This window comes from Enoplosus armatus, chromosome 19, assembly GCF_043641665.1.
Source record: "Enoplosus armatus isolate fEnoArm2 chromosome 19, fEnoArm2.hap1, whole genome shotgun sequence".
Lineage (NCBI taxonomy): Eukaryota > Metazoa > Chordata > Actinopteri > Centrarchiformes > Enoplosidae > Enoplosus > Enoplosus armatus.
The window spans coordinates 257,586-274,171 of NC_092198.1; the positions used below are offsets into that span (position 1 = coordinate 257,586).

Consider the following 16,586-nt stretch of genomic DNA (forward strand, 5'->3'; position numbering starts at 1 on the left):
AGAAACCGGTTCAGAAACTACAAAGCAACTACAAAGAAACAACAATTAGCACTATTTGAAAAAAATATCTTTTAATGACCTCTACAACAGGATCCCTCCTGGAGCTCTGAACCTGAATCAAATTAAAGCAAAGTCAGACAAACTTGGATCGTCCATCAACGACAGAGGGATCCGTGTCAGCAGCAACCAGAACACATTCTGTAGGGTCCTAAACTCCAGGGGTCCAGCCTCCAGCAGCTCAGCCGCTCCGGGCCTCACTCATAGACACACAGACCTTTTTCTGGTGTCCAGGACATACATTATCACAGGCTTGTTGGAGACAAGTGGACCACATCAGGGGGTGGCAGCAGCAGGGGAGAGAGACAGAGACAGCCACAGAGAGAGACAGAGACAGACAGCCGCAGAGAGACAGAGTGAGAGACAGAGACAGACAGAGAGAGACAGACAGACAAAGAGACAGTGAGAAAGAGACCGAGAGAGACAGAGAGAGACAGACAGACAGAGAGAGACAGCGACAGAGCGAGAGAGACAGCGATAGAGACAGAGGCTGACAGAGAGAGAGACAGACAGACAAAGATAGAGAGAGAGAAACAGAGACAGAGAGACAGACTGAGAGACAGAGAGTGAGACAGAGACAGACAGAAACAGAGTGAGAGACAGAGACAGACAGAGAGAGACAGACGGACAGAGAAAGAGACAGTGAGAAAGAGACAGAGAGAGACCGACAGAGCGAGACAGACGGACAGAGAAAGAGACAGTGAGAAAGAGACAGAGAGAGACAGACAGAGCGACAGAGAGACAGACAGAGTGAGAAAGAGACAGAGAGAGAGATAGACAGAGACAGTGACAGAGAGAGAGACAACGATAGAGAGACAGAGTGAGAGCGACAGAGAATCATAATTCAAGAGACTGAACGTTCTCACAGCTGCAGACAGATGTGTCCTTCAGTGAGACGTATTACACTCTGTTTTCTGTCTCTTCACATTATAATAATCGTTATTAAACTAAAAATATTCCTCTTCTCTGGCTGTCAAATGTCATCAAGTTGTAATGAGACTTTCTTATAACCATTATTTATTGATTTATTTATATGTTATATATATTATATATTTGTGTGGAAATGTGTGTCTGACGTTGTCTTCTGTCATTTGTTCTTCATGTCTGCCCTGTAAAGCACTTTGCTCATTTTGATAAGTGCTACAATAAGATTATTATTATTGTTATTACTATTAATATCAGCCACACAAAATGCTTGTTAAACCTTCGTTGCATCACGAGATCAACAGTCGAATATGTAGCATTAAACATTTTTATATTATATTGGTGTTTGTGGTCAAAACTAAGAGCCAATCAGCTGTTTATCAGGTGACAGTCAGGCGTTTCCCATCATGCCCTGGGTCCTGCAGTCTGTGGCCTTCATCTCGTGAGGTTAATGTTGCCCACGTGTGCATGATGTCAGAGCATGTTACCATGACAACACGACTAATGATCTCATTACCTGATATGCTCATGTTGGACCCTCTGGGCTCCTTTAGTTTACTGTCACTCAAACAGGAAGTTCAGACAGGACGCTGTGCTGTGTTCAAGGTGTTTAATGAGACTCAGGTGAACCTGAGGTTCAGTAACAAACAACAACAATCAGCTGACCATCAGCTGACCATCAGGAAACAAATCAACATATAAACCAGGTGAATTCCGACAAACTATTTACATTCACGACTACACACCAACCTGCCTGGGTAAACATGGCTCCGCCCCTTTATTCTGAGCCCACCTTCTTATTTACCTGGTGGGCGGGGCTAAAACACCTGCAGCTCAGTCACTGCAGAGGGTCTTTCAAAATAAAGCAAATGTACATCACAGCAGAACAGTCCCTGTGTCGTCTCCATAACGCAGGACTCCAAGTCCCATGATCCTTTGCAGCAGTCAGCCATGTCCATTCATTCAGTGCGATGTGGAGCTGCCCCTGCAGTGCTGGGAGCAGGTGAGGGAAACCCCGTACGGACAGACAGACAGCAGAGTTTTAATGAGAGAGAGAAGACAGTGACATCATCGCCTTCATCACAACCACACGTTTACATCAGAGGTGATATGATGTCATCTCTCTGACCCGTCTCTTTCTCTCTGACCCGACCCGTCTCTCTCTCTCTAACCTGTCTGTCTCTCTCTCTGACCCGACCCGTCTCTCTCTCTCTGACCCGACCTGTCTCTCTCTCTCTGTCTGACTCAACCCGTCTCTCTCTCTCTGTCTGACTCAACCCGTCTCTCTATCTCTCTCTCTGACGCATCTCTCTCTCTCTCTCACCCGTCTCTCTCTATCTCTCTGACCTGTCTCTCTCTTTCTCTCTGACCCGACCAGTCTCTCTCTGACCCGTCTATCTCTATCTTTCTCTCTGACTTGAACCGTCTCTCTCTCTCTCTGACCTGACCCAACCAGTCTCTCTCTCTCTCTGACCCAGCCCGTCTTTCTCTCTCTCTCTTTCTACCTGTCTGTGCCTAAAGCTTGAGTTCGTTGGCGATCTTGGAGGCGATGTTCTTGAAGGCGATGGACGTTCCTGAAATCCGTTTGAAGCGGACCCCGTTGAGCGAGAGGCGGGGCAGTTTACAAACCTCCATCTCCCACTGGACGAGGCTGTCGGCATGTCCGTCTCCATGGACACAGAGAAGCAGGAAGCGCTCACGTTGCTCGTAGTCGCAGTTGTTGGCGTCCAGGACTTTCCTGATCTCCCTCATCATGTCCTGAGGCTCCATGGAGGATGTGGTCTTCATGCTCCAGGTAAACCTCAGCGAGCGAGGTTTCGACTCCTTCAGCTGAGGAGTAGCTGGAGAACCAGGATCCTCCTTCTGATCACATGATACATTACGACTACAGAGAAGGGGGGGGGGGGTTGTGTGTTAGTATCAGTGTGGGTGTGGACTTGCTCAGGTGCAGCAGGTGGGCACGAGGTTCATGTTCACAGACAGAATAACTCAAAAAAGTGAAATACTGGTCTCTGATTGGCTGGCCTGAAGAGAATTATAACAATAACCAAAACGACAATGGCAAAAACATCCTGCTGACTCACCTGGACCCTTCAGGTCTCCCGTTCCTCTCAACCTCGGACATGCCTCTGACAGCAAGGACACAAGGAAGGAAGATAAGTTCAAGTGTTCATGAGCAGATGAAGAACAAATGTTTCAAGTTTCAGGTCTACACTGTGACAGGCCTGTGTACACGCCAGTCTACACGCCAGTCTACACGAGGACACGCCTGTCTACACGAGGACACACCTGTCTACATGCCTGTCTACACGAGGACACGCCTGTCTACACGGGGACACGCCTGTCTACACGGGGACACGCCTGTTTACACGGGGACATGCCTGTTTACACGGGGACACGCCTGTCTACACGGGGACATGCCTGTTTACACGGAGACACGCCTGTTTACACGGGGACACGCCTGTCTACACGGGGACACGCCTGTTTATATGGAGACACGCCTGTTTATACGGAGACACTCCTGTCTACATGAGGACACGCCTGTCTCCACGCCTGTCTACATGAGGACACGCCTGTCTCCACGGGGACACGCCTGTGCACACAGGAACACGCCTGTCTACACAGAGACACGCCTGTCTACACGTGGTCTTCATGCTCCAGGTAAACCTCAGGGAGCGAGGCTTCGACTCCTTCAGCTGAGGAGCAGCTGGAGAACCAGGATCCTCCTTCTGATCACGATACATTACAACTACAGAGGGGGGGGGTGGGGGGGGGTGGACCTGCTCAGGTGCTGCAGGTGGGCACGAGGTTCATGTTCAAAGACAGATTAACCCAAAAAAGTGAAATACTGCTTTCTGATTGGCTGGCCTGAAGAGAATTATAACAATAACCAAAACAACAATGGCAAACAAGGACATGCCTGTCTACACGGGGACACGCCTGTGTCAACCTCCCATGATGCCTTGTGTTGGCATACCTGCGTGTGAGTTTGGAGGTGAGTTTGGAGAACAGGTTGGTGGATCCTCTGGCTCGTGATTGGGCGAGAGGCGTGGCGTCATGTGACAAGCTGGGTGAGGCGGGGGGACCGTTGTAGGTGGCGGTGCGTCTCTCCCTGAGCTGACCTCCGTGGAATGTGCTGCGACTTGCCGTCCCCCGAGGGAACCGCAGCCGGTCAGGAGGAGTTGCTCCACTGCTGACACTGTGGGTGGAGGCTCCGCCCACTGACCTCTGAGGGGGGGTGGAGGCTGAACTGAAGGCAGAGGGGAAAGAGTTACATGGTACTCATTATTAGATCAGTGGGACACGTGGTGTACAGGTGGACTCGCACCTGTTCTCTTTGCCGTTCTGGATCACAGCGTGCCGGTCTGTTGAGCTCCTCTCACTGCAAACATACGTGTTCCTCCTCGACATGCTGGATGATCCACTCTGAGAGAGATCACACACACACACACACACACACACTGAATTCATAGGTTTTCAGATTTGTATCAAAGAAAACACAACAGAGGTTGTTGCAGACAAACAGAACAGGTGTGAACACTGCATTAGTCCCTGATGACATGATATATATTCATCCTTCTTCTTCTTCACAAAAGCTTTATCACAATAAAGCTGGTTGTTAGTTTAGTTTCCAGAGCCCGGCTGCACCAGCTGAAGTGTAAGCCACAGACTGTATAACAGATGTGGATGTAGCCACCGTGACGTCACCCATTGGTTTTTGAAGCCTTGAGTTTGGTCACCATTTTGGTATTTTGGAACCAAAAGTGACCATATTTGGACAAGTGGGTGGAGCTGGAGATCTGAAAGCCCAAGGACACTGTGCATGCCTACTTATGAAGGCAACCTGACTGCACCTGGTGTACATCTAACTGGTGCAACCGGCCCCAGGTGATGAAGCTTTATCAAGGGAAAGACACACTGGACTCTTCTTTTGTTTTTGTGAGACAGAGACAGAAGCTAAGTTTCCCTCCTAACGTAGTGCACATTTTACCAGAATTTCAAGAAAATCTTAAAATGAAACCTGACTTGCTGCTTGTTTCTATCCACTGCTGCTGTGAGAATAGGAGTTGATAAACAGCTGGTGGAGCTAATAAACAGCTGGTGGTCTAATAAACAGCTGATTGAGGTGATTCTCCAGTTGCTGCCATTAAACCACCACAGAAGAAGAGGGCACGACGAGATGATGTCACTAAAGAGCTCCAGTCGAACCAACATTTCCATTTCTGCCAAGCGTAAAAACCTTTTGCGATATTTGAATTAGATTAGTTATTAGTAGATGCTTATTCTCACCTCTCATACCTGAAGATCATATCTATAATCTATAATCCATGTAGTGCTTTACTTTTTAAGGTATTTTGATAAGAAGTCTACAGACTTCACACCTGAGTTCACCTGTCTGACATGTGGACTCACGGTGGGCGTGGCCGACGTCTTCCTCCGCTCAGGGATGTCGGCCATGTTGGGGTTGTTGGCGTTCCCCAGAAGCGGACTGCCTCCCTCCGCTTCCTGCTTCACCTCCCCCTCTGCTGACGCTGCTGTCTGATTCCTCCTGGGGTGAGGAGCAGCCGAGGAGGGTGGACACACTGGAGGAGAGAAAGAGGAGAGATGAGAGGAGGGGGAGGGTGATCTGGATTAAATCCTGGTCCTGGTCTTGGTGTGTACCTTGGTCGCTGTACCTCCTCTGTTTGGAGGAGGAGGAAGAGCGCGGGTTGAGGAGGTGAGCAGGAGACTGACTGCTGCTGGACGGACGAGGTTTGAGCAGAGAGACGCTGCTGGAGGACGAAGAGTCGCTCACCTCCACCTGAAATGCAAACGCACTGTTATCACTGCTGCTCAGCCGCGGTATACACCTGCTGTTACCATGGTAACCATCTCTAACCTCAGCAGCCTTGCGTGACAGCAGCAGATAGGTGGCTGTGATGTCATCATACTTCATCTTGGTGAGCGAATCATTGATCTCCCCTCTGGAGTAACCCAACCCCACCATCATGTCTGAAACACAACAGACACACAGAGGCTGAGCAGCTATCAATGCTCTCTCCTGATTGGCTGCTGACAGTTCTGACAGCTGGGCGCAGAACAGGAAGTGGTACCAGCGTTTGATTCAGAAGTAGTTTGGTCATTTATGGGGGCTCTGACTGATTTATGGGAAGTTTGAACATCTGCTAGTTCTAAGCAAAGTCAATCTGTTGATGAGGACCACATGATACACTCAAGATCTAGAACAAAGAAGTTAAGCAGGGCTCAGACTACAGGAGTCCGATCTATCCTCAATTCACCCCTCCAGACAATTAGAGGAGAAATCTGGTCTGGGACTGATGTTCGGCCCAGATTATCTGGTAAGAACATCTGTACCTGATGCAACCGATTTCAAAATCGGTTAGGAATATAAAAGTCCTGTAGTCTGAGCCCAGCTTTAGAGGACCTTGAGTTTTTTTTAACTGCTGTTTCTGGAGGGTGATGAACTAGACCAGGACCAGTCCCTGGTTGTCACTGTGCAGAAGTTGTAGAACCTCTCGGTTTTTATTTTGGCGGCCTATTTTTTCCAGCGTGACACACCATTCTCAGCAAAAATACAGTGAAAACAATCTGTCTATAGTCATATTGACATCATACCTGCAACATTACATACATTTCACTACAGTCTCAGTGTCTATCTGTAGAATATGTCACAGGCATGAAAAGAATACAATTTACAACACTTACAATTTACATGCCTCTTCACAACCAGGTAGAGGGGGGACTTGTGGTCCAGCCGTTAGGCTTGGGCGGTATCAAGGTATCACAGTATACCAGGGCATTTAGAAATCCCGAAGGAATGATTTTCAATGTCAGGAAGGTATGAAAAAACAGATACCGCCCAAGCCTACTGCAGATCAGTGATATTAAAAAGCTCAGAGGTGTGTATGTAACCTGTGTACTTGTACTGTAACTGCAGGATCCAAATAACGTATTTAAATATGAGTGTACCGATCCTCTTCTGGTCTCTGATGTCCAGCTCCGGCTCGATGAAGGGTTTCAGTGCCTCTTCATCAGAGCCTGCGTTGATCCAGCGATCCTTCATGATTTGCTGCCGAGGAAACATTCAGACAACATTCAGAAAACAACAGTGAAACCAATCAACTGATCAACCAAACACTGTTAAAGGAAAACTTTGACTCTGAAAACCACCCTGCTGTCTCCAACCTTCTTACAGTAGGACTGATATATAACACAAACACCAACATGATGTCCAGGATGTATTTAACCATGGTGAAGTGTTCAAGGGTTAACTAACAGCTGGTGTGTTCAAGGGTTAACTAACAGCTGGTGTGTTCAAAGGTTAACTAACAGCTGGTGTGTTGCTGATGTGCCCTGACCTCCAGCGTTCCTCTCTTCCCCGGGTTCAGCACCAGGAAACGCTTCAGCAGGTTCTCACAGTCAGTTGTCATATAGAAGGGAATACGATATTTACCACGCAGCACTCGCTCTCTCAGCTCCTGCAGGCAGGCAGGCCAACAGACAGACAGACAGACATCAGACGCACTGCAGGACCACAGACACTGTCCCTGTCTGTCCTTTAAAGGACAGTACAACTGTTCTGTATGTCCTCCTCTAAATCACACAGCTTTGGAATTGTTGGAAAGTGGATTTTTCCTCTTTTGATGCAGCTAGGTTAGCAGTTTCCCCCTGCTTCCAGTCTCTGTGCTAAGCTAGGCTAACCACCTCCTGGACCTGTCTCTGTTCTGGAGAGATATCCATCTGAACCCCTCCCCTGAGGGACTCCACATGTTCCTTTAACCTGTCTATCTGTGAGTTACTGACCTTGAGGTTCTGTCCGTCAAATGGCAGAGATCCACTGACCAGGGTGTAGAGGATCACACCCAGACTCCACACATCCACCTCTGGACCATCATATTTCTTACCCTGAGACACACACAGTTACACAAACATCATTATGCCCACCTCACCTACTGCCCTAACCCTAACTGACTACTAACTACAGTAAATACCTTCCACAGTAACTGAGTACTAAACATAAATCTCACAGATGTATCAGTGTATATGTCAGATCACTAAGTATACATGTCAAACTGGGTTTGAGATCATTTAGAAACAGGGTTTGTCCACCAGAGAGCACTAACAGGTTGATGTTTACTGTAAAATATATATATATATAAATAATTCTTAAAAAAACTAATCTAAAGGTTTGACTGAAAGCTGCAAAGACAAACTAAAATAAAAATGTTTTAGTGTTTGACAGTCAGGAAGGAGCTAAACCTGACGATTGAGTAAATACACCAGACAACACAATGAACCGCTGGTCAGGAACCACTGGACCACTTTACAGGTACGTCTCTATTGGCAACACACAAGTTACATCATTATCGTGAAAGTGTGCAAGTACCTGGAAGAGTTCAGGAGCAGCGTACGGAGGAGAACCACAGAAAGTGTCCAGTTTCCCACCGACAGTGAACTCATTACTGAACCCAAAATCTGCTATTTTAATATTCATGTCAGCATCCAGGAGGAGGTTCTCTGCCTGCAGGAGGAGGAGGGTAGAGGAGGAGGAGGAGGAGGAGTAAGAAGGGGAGAGGAGGGGAGAGGAGGAGGAGGAGGAGGACAGACGAGGAGGGGAGGAGGAGAGAGAAGGAGGAGGAGGACAGATGAGAAGGAGGGAGGGGCAGGGGAGGAGGAGAGAGAAGGAGGAGGAGGAGGAGGGAAGGAGGAGAGAGAGGAGAGGGGGGTGGAGGAGACAGAGGAGGGGAGATGTAAATGTATTTTCAAGGTGCGTTTAATGTCAGCTGGGAAATCTGAGATTTGAGTTTAGTGTGTTACCTTAAGGTCACGGTGAACTATGTGCTTCTGATGGCAGTACTGAACTGCAGACACGATCTGCACAGACAGACAGACAGGCAGGCAGGCAGGCAGGCAGACAGACAGACAGACAGACAGGTTCAGACCAGTGTTGCAGCACCTGATACAGACAGAAAAGCTGAAACTTCGGTGAGATAAAATACTTCATAAACACTCCATCCATCTCACTACTGTATTATGGGATGCAGGTCTCTCCATAGTGTTACCATGGTAACAGCTGTGTATGTGTGTGTTACCTGTCTAAATTTAGCTCTGGCTTCCTTCTCCTTCATCCTCCCATGAGCTACGAGGTAGTCAAACACTTCACCTGCACACACACACAGAAATGAAGGTCACCTTTGTGACAGTGAACCTGACACTGGATTAAGGTCAGAGGTCAGAAAACAAGCTTTTAAACCTGATCTAACCTCAGACGGTCCTGGTATGAATCCACATTCGGACAGTTAAACCTGGTTTAGGTGTTAGAACTAGTTTTAAAAAGGTAAAGATGAAGGTGTGACTGACCTCCACTGGCGTACTCCATCACCAGGTACAGAGTCTTCTCTGTCTCAATCACCTCAAACAGCTTCACTGTGGACACAGAGGGAGAGAGACAGGTGAAGAGAGAGAGAGACATGTGAAGAGATGAAACAGACAGACAGGAAGATGGTGTGTTGAGTGTTACATTACTCACCAATGTTTGGATGATTTAAGATCTTCATTATTCGGACCTCTCTGAAGAGCTGACAGACAGACAGAGAGACAGACAATAAACAAACATTTCTGATATTGATCTTTAAATATAGTTATGCATTATCATTATTATCAGTGTCCAGCAGTGAAAGAGGGTCAGTTCTGAGATCACAGGAGACTTTTACAGCATCTACTCATTAGATATGTTACATATGAGCCTGGATCCAGACTGGACCTGACTGTCTCACCTTCTGCAGGCTGGTGGGGTTCAGCTGGGTCTTATCAATGATTTTGATGGCCACCTTTCAGGAAAACAAAAATGACTTACAGTTAAACGTCTGGAGGCGTATCAATAACTGAACTGATAACTCTGGATTCAAACTCCCAAAACTTTATTGAGCTGAGAAGCAAAACATGACTGTGTGTGTGTGTCTGTCTGTCTGTCTGACTCATCTCACCCCTCGCCCTGTCTCACCTCTCGTCCTGTCCGGATGTGTCGAGCCAGCTTGACTTTAGCGAAGTTTCCCTTCCCGATGGTTTTCATCAGTCGGTAGTTTCCGACGTGCGGCGTCTCGTCTCCGGAGGACGAAGAGTTTTTACAGCGAGCCGAGCGGATGGAGCGGGATGACACCTGACCACACCCATCATCCACTGAGGTATGCTGGGAAAATGAATACATCACAGAGACACACGGTCAGTGTGGATCATTCATCTGTTAGATGGATTCGTCTATAAACAGCAGCAGCCGGTCAGAGGAAAAACATTTTCAGAGTGATCCGAAACACAACAGTAGGGCTATTTTTCATATTACAATGACTAGTTTAGGCAACAAAATGACCAAGAACACTGAAAAATAAACGTTCCAATTTTCCTAAATCCAACGTGATGTCTTCAAATGTCCAAAACTCAAAGATATTCGGTTTCTTATCATAGAGGATGAAGAAAAGTACTTTCCAGATTTCTGAAATGTTTTCTGTTTTTACCATAAAACAAAAAAATGGATGATATTTTTACTTGATTAAAATCACAATCTATTATTACTGTTGAATGGTGGCAGTGCAGAAGTTCATTCTCAAAGAAGACAATTTAATAACTTAATTAGCTTTGTATGATGAAAGTGAAGTTCTTAGTGGACAATAACAGACGAGACCAGCCGTCTGCAGCACTTTACTGAACTCCAGCCGGCTCTGGTCACGTGAAGAAAGGACCTGGATCCACAGATACAACGTTAATAACACAGCACTCTGCTTTCATCAAGAACCAGTTTTCAATTGAGAATCGATTGTGAATCCAATCGTAGGATTCCCAAAGATGTTCCCTGTTTTAACGTTTATTTGGGTCTGTAGGGTATCTCAAATATGTGTTTTTACACCCGACACCTGCCTGTACACTACACCATGACACCTACAGAGACAGGTGGGTCAGCCGAGTCTGGAGCCCTGAATAACTAAGAACCTGATCAGAAGAACTAGGTCAGAACAGGTACTCACAGCAGAGGACCTCTGAAATCATGATGCCACAGAGACAACACAGATCTGCTCCACCGGTCAGGATGACACCTGGGACCTATCACAGCTCCCACACCAAACTCTGCGCTCTGATTGGACAACACAACGCCTGACAGCTCTGCAGCATCCAATGACAGAGGTTCAGTCAGACAGGTAGACAGTGACACATCTGACCAGATAGACAGACTGCAGTCTTAATACTAACATCATTAACAGTAATATTCTTAACAATAACACAGACAACCGTCCCACTCAGGTGACCCCTGAAACTGAAGGCACCTGCAACCTCCTCAGGAGCCTTTTGACATTATGAAGAGTCCAGTCTAGACCTGCTCTATATGAAAGTAACTTGATCTGATTCTGCACTTTAGAAATATAACTGTATTGAACTTTAGGAGCTTCTGCTGCCACTCATCCAGTTTTATTGGCATCATGAAAACAATAACCAGATAAAGAGACTTCAGAGCACCTGGACCTCTCTCCTGTAGGAGCACCATAACATCTTCCAAGAAAACTGACATATTCTCAGGTACTTTTTGGATTTTAGTGTCTCTCATTCCTTCTCAAAACCAGGACCTCCTCAAGGACCCCTTGCATTTTCCAAAGATCCACTGGAACCTTTTCCAGGACACATGGAAACCTCTTAGAGACCCCAAAACCTGAGAATGTTTCCTCAGTGGCCCTAGGTGGCCCTCAGGACTGTAGGAACACCATAACCACAATCTTCCTGTACGCCTGGAACCCTCTCAATGACCCTTAAAACTTTGAAGAACCCTATGAATCTTTTAATGATCAACTTGAACATCTTCCCTGACATCAAGGAAGTCTGAGATACTTTCAAAACTTCTCAAGAATACCCAAAAAACAGGACAGGATTCATGTATGCATGTACTGCACTGTAATGTCTACCAGGACACCTGGAATCATCTAAGCGACCCAGGAGAACCGGAACTTTTAAGTGGTTCTCCCATTTGCCACAGTGACGCCTAAAACCTCCTCACACATCCTGGAAACTGTGTAAAAACACCATGAACCACATTAACGGGTCCACGCACATTAATAAGTCCATGAGTTAAACCAACCATTCAAGCCTTCGCGATGAGTCCACCTGGTTCCTGATGGAGATTCATTTGTGTGTTTTGGTCATGTAACGTTTTGACTTTTGGTGAACTTTATTAAGAATATGCTAAAGTAACAGCTACACACAAAATAAAACTTAAAACAGAATTAAATATTAATGTGAACTCACATTTTCGGCGTCCCGCTCGTTAACAGTGGGCAGGGGGGTCCTAGTGGACATGTTACCCGAGTCAGTTTGTGGGAGGTTCGGTCATGAAGCCGCCTGTCCGTCCCGGAACACCTGCCTAAACTTAGCGGACTATCAGCGGGCTGATTTAGCCTCAGGTCGGTTTTATCTGAGCAGGTTAAAACCCGGCATCACTGGCTCCAGTCACGACTACAGGGCCAGAGGGTTATCTGGCCCAGCTCGGCTCGGCACGGCACGGTTTCTTTTCCGGCAGTTTTTAACAGACATCCAAACTGAACCGGAGCAACAGTTCCTCTTTACTGGCTAAGTTGGCCGGCTAGCCAGGAGCGTGTGTGTGTGTGTTTCTGGGACTAGAGCGGGTCCAGGTCAGCCTGCTGGTCTCTGGTTCGGATCAGTTCCGAGACACAGTCCCTGTTCCGTCAGCTCAGCAGCAGTTCGGTTCGTTTAGCGCCTCTTCATCCTCTCCGCAGAGGTTCTCTGTTAGCCGCTCTGCTAGCCGCTCTGCTAGCCACAGCCAAGATGGAGTACTAGTCCAACCTAGCGCGCTGAGAGGATGTGACGTCAGGGATAGCGCGGGAAGTGATTGGACAGTCAGGCCGCGGCAGCGTTTGTTGTTGCTAGGGTGACTGGACAGAAAGACGAGACGATACAATACAATATCACTACATATATAAAACGCACTAAAATTAAATCAAGTCTGTTGGATTATTATAAGATCAAAGAATCCTTTTTGATTAACCGCGTCTGAAAGGGAGCAGATTGCTGAAGAGTGGAGGCTGATGAAGCGGCATATTAATGTAGTGTCACTATTAAATGGTTAACATGGTAAACTGTCACATATCTAAGCTGTACACAGACTTTTGGTGTGTTGATTATGTGCATTGTTTAATAGGTAAATGTTTGAATGTGTGTTTCGAAGAAAGACGTGTGTATAATACGTTTTTGGATATTTAGGCTGTGTCTTGTATCGATAAAAAATAAATCCAACAGTAAAACTATGCAGAACTTTCATTAGAAAACTGGCGTTTTATTCCTGAGAGGTACTCAGTCAATGAGGTGGCACATTAAATTGTCCACATATTTTTGGCCATATACTGTGTCTATTGAAATAGTTCTTTTAACACAAAAAAAACACGAATTATGAAAAAGTGGGTTAGGGTTAGTTTGATTTGCTTTTTTCTTTTTTCTTTTCTTCCTAAAATAGAAATCATTATTTCCCGTGTGTCAGTTAGCAGGTGCAGTGTTTGACCAGCAGGGGGCAGCAGAGTGTAACAGACACACCTGGATTGACTTACCCAGGTACATATTTTTAACATCTGCAATCTTTTACCTGAAAAATCACAACCATACTACAGTTTATATTTAGCCCAAATCGCTGAGCAGATACCAGGATATCAGGGGTTCCAGGAATATGTGAGCAAATGTGATATGACTTTTCCTCTCAGAGATGTGAGGTCACATTACCTGCAGGGGGCATCAGGGGTGGGGGGTTAACAAAGAGATCCACATTTTCCACATCAACAGCCCTGAACCCCTGTTTAAAGTGTTGGATTGACTCATGTCCTTGAAAATGTTCCAGGAGTCATTGGGAAGGCAATTTGGTGTTAATTTGGTGGATTGCAGACTGATCAGATGTATTGATCCATCTGAAACACTCACACAGATGGAAAGAGTTTGATGTGTGTTCAGGAATCTGCTGTGAGGAGGAAACAGACTGAAGTCAAGTGATCACGTTTAAACTCTGAGAGTCAGTAGGAAACTCATTCACATCGTTTATAAAGAGAACTCAGGTAATGTAGTAATGGCTGCTGAGTACTCATGTAATAATCAGAATCAGAATCAGAAACTATTTATTGCCAAGTAACATACATTACAAGGAATTTGCCGTGGTCTGATGGTGCTACATTTTTTTTTAACATATAATCAGAATCAGAATCGAAATCGGAATCGGAACCTTTTAATGTAAGTTCGTCAGGTTGACTGCAGAGGGGAAGAAACTCTTTTTGTGGCGGGAGGTTTTGGTCCTGATGGACCGCAGCCTCCTGCCAGAGGGTCGAACAGATGGTGTCCAAAGTGGAAGGGGTCGGCAGCGATCTTCCCTGCTCTCCTCAGGGTCCTGGAGGAGTACAGGTCCTGAAGAGATGGGAGGTTGCAGCCAATCACCCTCTCTGCAGAGCGGATGATTCGCTGCAGTCTGCGTCTGTCCTTGGTGGAGGCAGCAGCGTACCAGACATTGATGGAGGACATGAGGATGGACTCTATGATGGCAGTGTAGAAGTGAACCAGCATTGTTTGTGGCAGGTTAAACTTCCTCAGCTGCCTCAGGAAGTACATCCTCTGTTGGGCTTTCTTGATGAGGGAGCTGATGTTCAGCTCCCACCGGAGGTCCTGGCTGATGATGGAGCCCAGGAAATGGAAGGACTCCACAGTGTCCACTGGAGAGTCACACAGGGTGATGGGGGCGGGTGGGGCTGCGCTCTTCCTGAAGTCTACAACCATCTCCACTGTCTGTGAAGCGTTAAGCTCCAGGTTGTTGTTGTTGCACCAGGTCACCAGATGGCCAATCTCCCACCTGCAGGCAGACTCATCCTCTCCAGAGATGAGTCCGATGAGGTTGGTGTCGTCCGCGAACTTCAGGAGCTTGACGGACTGGTGACTGGAGGTGCAGCTGTTGGTGTACAGGGAGAAGAGTAAAGGGGAAAGAACGCAGCCTTGAGGGGAGCCGGTGCTGATCGTCCGTGAATCTGAGACGTGTTTTCCCAGCTTCACGTGCTGCTTCCTGTCAGACAGGAAATCTGTGATCCACCTGCAGGTGGGATCAGGCACGTTCACCTGGGAGAGCTTGTCCTGAAGAAGAGCCGGGACGATCGTGTTGAAGGCAGAGCTGAAGTCCACAAACAGGATCCTGGCGTAGGATCCTGCGGAGTCCAGGTGCTGGAGGATGAAGTGTAGGGCCAAGTTGACGGCATCGTATATATAACATATAATCTGACAGAAAACAAGCATGTAAAAATGTAGTAAAGAGTACTGAGTACTCGTGTAATAATGTAGTAACGAGTACTGAGTACTCATGTAATAATGTAGTAATGACTGCTGAGTACTGAGTACTTGTGTAATAATGTAGTAACGAGTACTGAGTTCTAATGTAATAATGTAGTAATGACTGCTGAGTACTCATGTAATGATGTAGTAACGAGTACTGAGTACTCGTGTAATAATGTAGTAATGCCTGCTGAGTACTGAGTACATATGTAATAATGTAGTAAAGAGTACTGAGTTCTAATGTAATAATGTAGTAATGACTGCTGAGTACTGAGTACTCGTGTAATAATGTAGTAAAGAGTACTGAGTACTCATGTAATAATGTAATGACTGCTGAGTACTCATATAATAATGTAGTAATGACTGCTGAGTACTGGTGTAATAATGTAGTCATGACTACTGAGTACTCGTGTTATAATGTAGTAACGAGTACTGAGTACTGGTGTAATAATGTAGTCTCGACTGAGTTTCATGTTTTCACTCATTATTTCCTGTTAATGTGTCAGCTGATAATACTGCAGGAGGTCACATGACTCAGACCACATGAGTCTGAAATACAGGCTTTATTAAACCCTTTTACAAATGGGGGATGACCACTACATCATGACGTCATCATGATGTCACTGTGGGGAAACCCACGGACCATCAGTATAGCAGAGACCAGAGCGGCATCCCACTTCGTGTCTGTTTCACTCCAGTCCACAGTGAGACAGGTTTAAGACTTGTCTCACCTTCACCTGCAGTTTATTTACATTAGCAGAGTCCATCAACAGCACCAGCAGAAGTTAAAGTGAACTTTATTTATGTTTCCATGTAAGTTATCCTTTAAGTACAGAGGCTTCAGGCGGAGCTCTGCGTCAGACACAATAACTGTTATGTTTATGTTTATGTTACACAGCTGGCAGGAAACGTCTGATCAATTTATTTTTTCATCAGATGTGTCCTGCTTTAACCTGCAGACTGCAGCACAAACAGTTACAGATAAAACAACACAGAAAACAATAAAGGAGTCATTTACAACAGATCCCTGTGGTAATAAGCTCCATTAAAAGACTTCAATATGTTTATTTTTGACATTAAAGAGGGCTTCGATCTTTGTGAGTAATTAGTTGTAGACTGATTTGTTGAGCTCAGCATGTTAGCGGTGACTGCTAGCTTGATATGAAAGTAGCTTCATATGAAATCTCTGTGGTGTAACTTGTTAACCAGCAGTTATTATAATCATTTCTTTCAAAAAGGACCCTTTGCACTTTCCATAG

General features: G+C 46.1%; 1 protein-coding gene across 12 annotated transcripts; it reads right to left on the reverse strand.

Annotated features, from left to right (window-relative positions):
• Nucleotides 1-1,577: 1,577 nt before the first annotated feature.
• Nucleotides 1,578-12,764, reverse strand: LOC139301832 (MAP/microtubule affinity-regulating kinase 3-like). 12 transcript variants are annotated; one of them, XM_070925298.1, is made up of 19 exons: nt 12,268-12,764; nt 9,986-10,171; nt 9,759-9,812; nt 9,512-9,560; nt 9,343-9,408; nt 9,075-9,145; nt 8,800-8,856; nt 8,369-8,503; nt 7,786-7,887; nt 7,341-7,460; nt 6,952-7,051; nt 5,861-5,973; nt 5,644-5,782; nt 5,395-5,564; nt 4,899-4,904; nt 4,310-4,407; nt 3,959-4,231; nt 3,066-3,110; nt 1,578-2,866 (listed from the first exon to the last, which is right to left on the reverse strand). In XM_070925298.1, the coding sequence occupies exons 1-19, from the start codon at nt 12,316-12,318 to the stop codon at nt 2,497-2,499; spliced, it is 2,205 nt and encodes a 734-aa protein (XP_070781399.1). In that variant the 5' UTR covers nt 12,319-12,764; the 3' UTR covers nt 1,578-2,496. The 12 variants fall into 12 exon arrangements, with proteins under 12 accessions (XP_070781399.1, XP_070781398.1, XP_070781397.1 ...); XM_070925297.1 differs by lacking the exon at nt 4,899-4,904; XM_070925296.1 differs by lacking the exon at nt 4,899-4,904 and having other exon boundaries at nt 3,932-4,231.
• Between the last annotated feature and the right edge of the window lie 3,822 nt (nt 12,765-16,586).